Below are 5,788 nucleotides of genomic sequence, written 5' to 3'. Positions count from 1 at the left end.
CCTCTAGATCAGTGGTTCTCAACAGTGGGTCATAGCCCCTTTGGGGGTCACACCTCAGATAACCTGCATATCAGATATTTATATTGCAATTCATAACAGTAGCAAAATTGTAGTTACAGTAGTAAATAGAGTAATATAATAAATATAATAATTATAAGTAGCAATACATAATTTTATAGTTGAGGAAATGTATTAAAGGGCTGAAGTATTAGGTAGATTGAGAGTCACTACTCTAGCTGTAGTATAAGGAATACATGTGGCATTGAGGTCACTAGCATTATTCAGCAATATTTTGTTCCCTTTCCTTTGGTTCTCCAGTTAGCTTTTAGCCACTCTGGCCAACTTGTGAAAAACGAATGAGTTCTGAGCTGTGGGTTACTCCATTGTGGTCTCAAAGAACTAGAGCTGGCTTTGAAGGAGCATGCCCCAACCTCTCTACCAAAAACGTGAATTCTTTGAACTTGGGGCTCCCACTGACAGGTGACTGGTGGCTGGCTATAGCCAGTCATGGAGCCTCAGAAAAAGCCAGGTAACTAACTGTGTCATGAGATTCAGGTTTCAGCTTCTGTCACATCAACCCATCCACAGCCAGCCTCTGGTCCAGAGGGATAGTAGAACATGAGGGAAATTTATAGTAGGTATAGGAAAATCTGTAGGTCCCCAAGAGATAGAGACCACATCACTGCAAGATACCTCTGGTGGACAAGGTGCTAACTATCATAAGGACACTGCCGCCTGGCATTCAAGGGATAGATTTTACTATCAGCAAAGGAAACAGACAGCATGGAGCAGAGCAGCAGGTTCTAAGACGGTGATTCTCAACCTGTGGGTCATGACCTTTTTGGAGGTCATATCAGCTATCCTGCATACCAGGTATTTATGTTACAATACATAGCAGTAGCAAAACTATAGTTATGAAATAGCAATGAAATAATTTTATGGTTGGAGGTAAAAGCAAAGTGTTGGTTCACGAACAGACTTCTGAACGTGCTCAAAGAAAGGGAAGTATTTTCTATATCAGATGTCCAGATTTTTGGATCAAGCCGATTCATATACTATTTTCCGTGGAACAGCCAATGTGGTGATGGCTGATGGGGCCGAGAAATTGTTTAATGTATTTGCTCTTCCAACAGAAACACTCTGGTGAGGGTGGTATTCTAATTGATTGTCATCCTGTCCTGTGTCTTTTCTAGGCTGTATAAGTTGTGTGAGCCACCACCCCCAGCTGGAGAAGAATGAGCGTTCCCAAGGGCCAAGCAGGCAGAAGCTTCCAGATGCTGACCAAGTCAGTGTTCTCCACTGAAGAGAAAGAGATGCATATTTAAGATATAACCCCTCCCCCATCCTGGTGTAAATAACTGATATTTGGTTCCCTTTGGATATTTATGTTGGAACTAGCAGTTCATTCAGACAACCCAGCCTCCCACTCTATATACTGACGTTACAGATTCGTATGAGGGCAAAACTCACTGCCGGAACTTAGAGGAAAAATATACAGTGATAAAAGATGAACTGTTTGGTCCCTCTCTCATTCATTAATTATATTATATTTGTTTTTAACTTCCACACTGGGCACATGTGATACTTAACAGTTCTTCCTGAAGAAGTCTGTCACTAAAAATGATGGCCACACTCTGGAAGCCAGCATACAGGAATGTTATGGACAGGGTCAATCGGGAGACACAGGTTTCCATCTCCTGCCTGTACCACACAGAAGTGCATGTTGTGGGAGGTAGGAAATTGCACACCTCCGCTTCTTCTATGGTGTCTTGGTAGTGAAGAAAAAAATGAAGATTTCTTGACTTCTTCCCTGTTGTCAAGACTGGTCTCTGTGTAAACATTCCAACAGGCAGGTGCTTCTGTAGATCTCTGCAGTGAGCCCTGAATACTGGCTGACTCCATTGATGGCTGTGGGCAGGGAGTTGCCAGGATTGGGGAAGGGAGAGGAGTGAGTGAGGAAGAAAAAAAAAATCTATTTGGAAACTCAACCTTGAACTAAGACAAGTTTAATTTTTGAAGTCTTCCTGTGAGATGTCAGACACTTAAAAATATACCATCAGGAGTATTTTTCTATAAAGTTGTATGAATAAGATGTGAAAATAGATTTATTTGTTGTACTTTGAAAGACCTTTAGCAAAGAACCTTGATAATTTATGCAACTTAGGTATAGACTGTATTCATTCTAAAGTATATGCAATAAACATTCTGTGTCGCTATACTAATATTGTTTTATCACCATGAGTAGATTAATATTGGTTTTAAATATATAATTTTAAAGATAATTAAAATATCCTCACTGTGATTATGATAGAGTTGTGTTTTGCTTAATGATAGAGATAAATTGTGCCCTTTGGTGATACTCTCGCTGTGCAAATGTCATGGGATACACTACACAAGCTGAGAAGACAGCATGGTCTATGGAACCAACTCCTATGGGCTGTCCGTCACTGACCCAAGGCCACAGGCAGCACAGGACTGTGAATGGATACAGGCTAAACATATGAAATCCTTACCTTAACTACAGTTTTGGCAACCTGTTACTCAGTTTTATTTTATAAGCATTGTAATGACTTTCATTAAAAGCTGTCTTTACAGCCAGTGAAATATTTAATTAAAATATATTCCAAAGGCATGGAATATATGTGTTCTACTAGTTAAGGTGAAAATAAATGAACAGAGCACCTGATTTTTTTTAATAAATTCGTGTGTGACTAACAATAGGAAAACCGACATCAGCTGCTAAAGAAAGGCCATAGTATTTTGAATTTAATAAAGATAGGACCTACATTTGCATATTTATATGACATACATGCATAACTTTCAGGAAATAAACATTCTTGCCACTATCAGCACACAAGACCGGTGCTCTGGTAATTCAGACTGTCCTCTGCTGAAGGTCTGAAGAGTGAGAACTGGTTGACTCACAGACCCTTTTCATCACTTTACTGTTCTTTATTCATCATCGCAGAAGGAAGCCTTCACAGGGCTAGGAAGTGTGGTTGGTTATAGCTCATGGAGTATATAATTGGCCTTGGGACATTTATAAGTTTCTGCATTAAGGACCCACTCTATATAACAGAATGTGATCAATGTTATTTTTCGAGTTCAACATATTATCTTTGTACACAGCACTTCCTAATTTTAAAATTTTGCTAGTGGCTCATAGTAACATCAATCAGTCACTGTAATTTTTTAATGTAATAGAATTAGAGCCACCATCATTTAGTGTGTACTAAATGGTACCTCTGATTGCCTAGCCCACATTTATTATTTCATCTTCACATAGCCTTGTAGCAGTAAGGAAAGATGACCTTGTTCTGTTGCCCACTCTCCATAACTAAGTTAAAGCAAAGATTAACCCACAACCATGCACACCTTCACATGGTGAATACGGTGGAGTCAGGGGTTACCTGGGAAATCTATCTTCTTTACGTATCATTCTGCTCTTCTTTATTAATGAGAGCCATTATAATATTGACAGTTATTTTCTTAGTAAAGTTGGAGCTTAATGATGTGTATTGTCATTTAATTATACAAATTATGTTGCAAATCAAGTGAGGGTATGCAAATGCCCTTAATGTATGAGAACTATAGGCTCTCCTTGGTATTTCCCATTCATAATTGAAGAGTCTACCTATGTATTGCAAGCCAGGAGTAGGGCATCTTATAAAACTTGACTATAATTCCAGAACTGATAACAGTTAAAAATCTTCGATAGGTAAATGATAATTTTTCAATGCCATAATATATGGCATTCTTCTTTTGATATTGGATTATCAGAAGGCCTTGGGATTAGAACACACTTGCTTTAATGATGCACTCTCCTCTGTGACCAGTGTTTATTGACAAGCTACTAAAAAGGTCTGCCTACTGTTCAGTATGTGGACATGGGCCACAGTGTGCCCACCAAGAGATTTCATATCTCACCATGGGAACTGAATCGTGTACTATCTTATAGGTTTCCATCATTGGTTTCTAGCATTACGAAGTTGAATTCTGTAATAATATAAATATTTGAGAACTAAAATTATAATCTATTTCTTACTCCGAGAGAAAGACTGACAGAGGATGAGAATTTCTGTTCCAGATTTACGTGACAGGTTGGTAATACTGAGTTTCTAGTAGATGTGCTCTCCTATAAACCAGCATCTGATCTGGAGACTCAAACTGCTTTGTTTCCATTTAACACACGTTTTTCTAATGTCTTCAATCCCCTGTGTATCCAGTGGCCACTCTTCTTGCAGCAAGAGGTTCAATTGAAAAAGACGGGGCTGTGGCTATGAATGTGGTTGACCACTTTCCTCGCACACGGGAAGCCACATGTTAAGTTATGTTGGCTCTCCTTTAAGGCAGAGGTGGCTCACTCCTGAAATGCTGGTACTCAGAGGAGACTGATGCAGTAGGATTGCCAGATGTTTGAGGCCAGCCTGAGCTACAGAGTGAATGTGAGGCCAGTCTTAATGGCAGTGTGAGATACTGTCTACGAAGGACAAAGATACCACATAAGAACGCACTGTTTCTGACTGTATTGATTGTAAGCTTGAGCAGTTCAATTCAGAATGACGTGAAGTTGACCCTATGCTACCTTTAACAGTGAAGAAAATCAATGAGAGAAACACATCCCAGAGTAGGTATTACCTAACCTTAAGCAAACAAAATCCTAGAGAGGAGGTATTAGCTAACTTAAGCTAATGCCCTGTCATGGGCACATAGATTTTATAGGTAATGCATGTATTTACTGTTTTGGAAACTTTAGGTTGATAGTAAATTATTCCATGTAATTGAAAGCAAACACATTTCTCTCTCCAACAGTCACTTCTCACATGAGCCCACACAGCTGTAGTCCTGTGGGAAACAATTCCACATAGCTTAGCTGGTGTTGTCTTACTGTCTATTTATAAAATCATAATATTGAAATTTCAAAGGAATAACCTTGCTTTAAGTCATTTGTCCTGTAAAGTAATGTTGAACTAGTTCTAGACTCTTCACACTAGTAGTATTCAAACCAAACTACTAAAGTTTAGCATTTGACCGAATTGCTTCTGAATTATGGGAAACTTTAGTTTTTAAAGTTTTGTTTTTATGTGAATTTTCCTGCAAGTCTATAGTTGTTCCTTAGCCAGCTATGATCTCATTGCCACACATATGCATTAGTATGGATTTATATATATACATTTATTAACCAGTGTTCAGAAATAACCTTGTCCTCTGTGTGAGGGCAGAAGATTCTGAAATGGTTTATCGGTTAAATAAAGTATACTCTACTTTCCTGTAGAAAATCTGTACTCTGAAAAAGGGAACATATAAGAGGTGTCTTTACCAAAAATGGCCCCAGCACAGTAATTTTACAAATGACCACCATTTTCCTAGGTGTTGCAATTCTATGCTGGTCATAGTGACCAATGTTTGCTTTCAGAATCCTTGGATACTTTAACGACTTGCCATTGTCAATTATTAATACTTATGTTGCCAAGCACTACCTGGCATGCAAGGAGGTCTGCTGAAGGAGAGCCAGTCTGCGCATCCCTTGATTGTGACCTAGTGAGAAGACTGCTTCACTTGGGACAGTTTCTTTTCTCACAGGGATAGATTCCTGAAATATACTAAGTATGCCATGTGATATACAGATACTTGTATGCATGGGTCCTTATACATCATATATCAACTACTTTTTATTTTGTGATAATTAACTATAAAATTTAGATTTGGGAGTTTTATTTATATAAAAATATGAGACAGAGTTTATTGGTGGCTAGTATGATGTCTTCTATAGACACAAGTGCTGTCT

General features: G+C 38.5%; 1 protein-coding gene across 1 annotated transcript in view; it reads left to right on the top strand.

Annotated features, from left to right (window-relative positions):
- Window positions 1-1,512, top strand: part of Prex2 (phosphatidylinositol-3,4,5-trisphosphate dependent Rac exchange factor 2) — a 276,161-nt gene extending 274,649 nt beyond the window's left edge. The window contains exon 40 of the mRNA XM_005361884.3: window positions 1,194-1,512. Coding sequence (XP_005361941.1) covers window positions 1,194-1,239 — 46 coding nt within the window. The 3' untranslated portion in view covers window positions 1,240-1,512. The remainder of the gene's footprint in view (window positions 1-1,193) is intronic.
- Window positions 1,513-5,788: the final 4,276 nt, after the last annotated feature.

Source organism: Microtus ochrogaster, linkage group LG5 (genome assembly GCF_000317375.1).
Source record: "Microtus ochrogaster isolate Prairie Vole_2 linkage group LG5, MicOch1.0, whole genome shotgun sequence".
NCBI lineage: Eukaryota > Metazoa > Chordata > Mammalia > Rodentia > Cricetidae > Microtus > Microtus ochrogaster.
The sequence above is the reverse complement of the archived record's forward strand: the minus strand, read 5'-3'. Positions and strand labels throughout refer to the sequence as shown.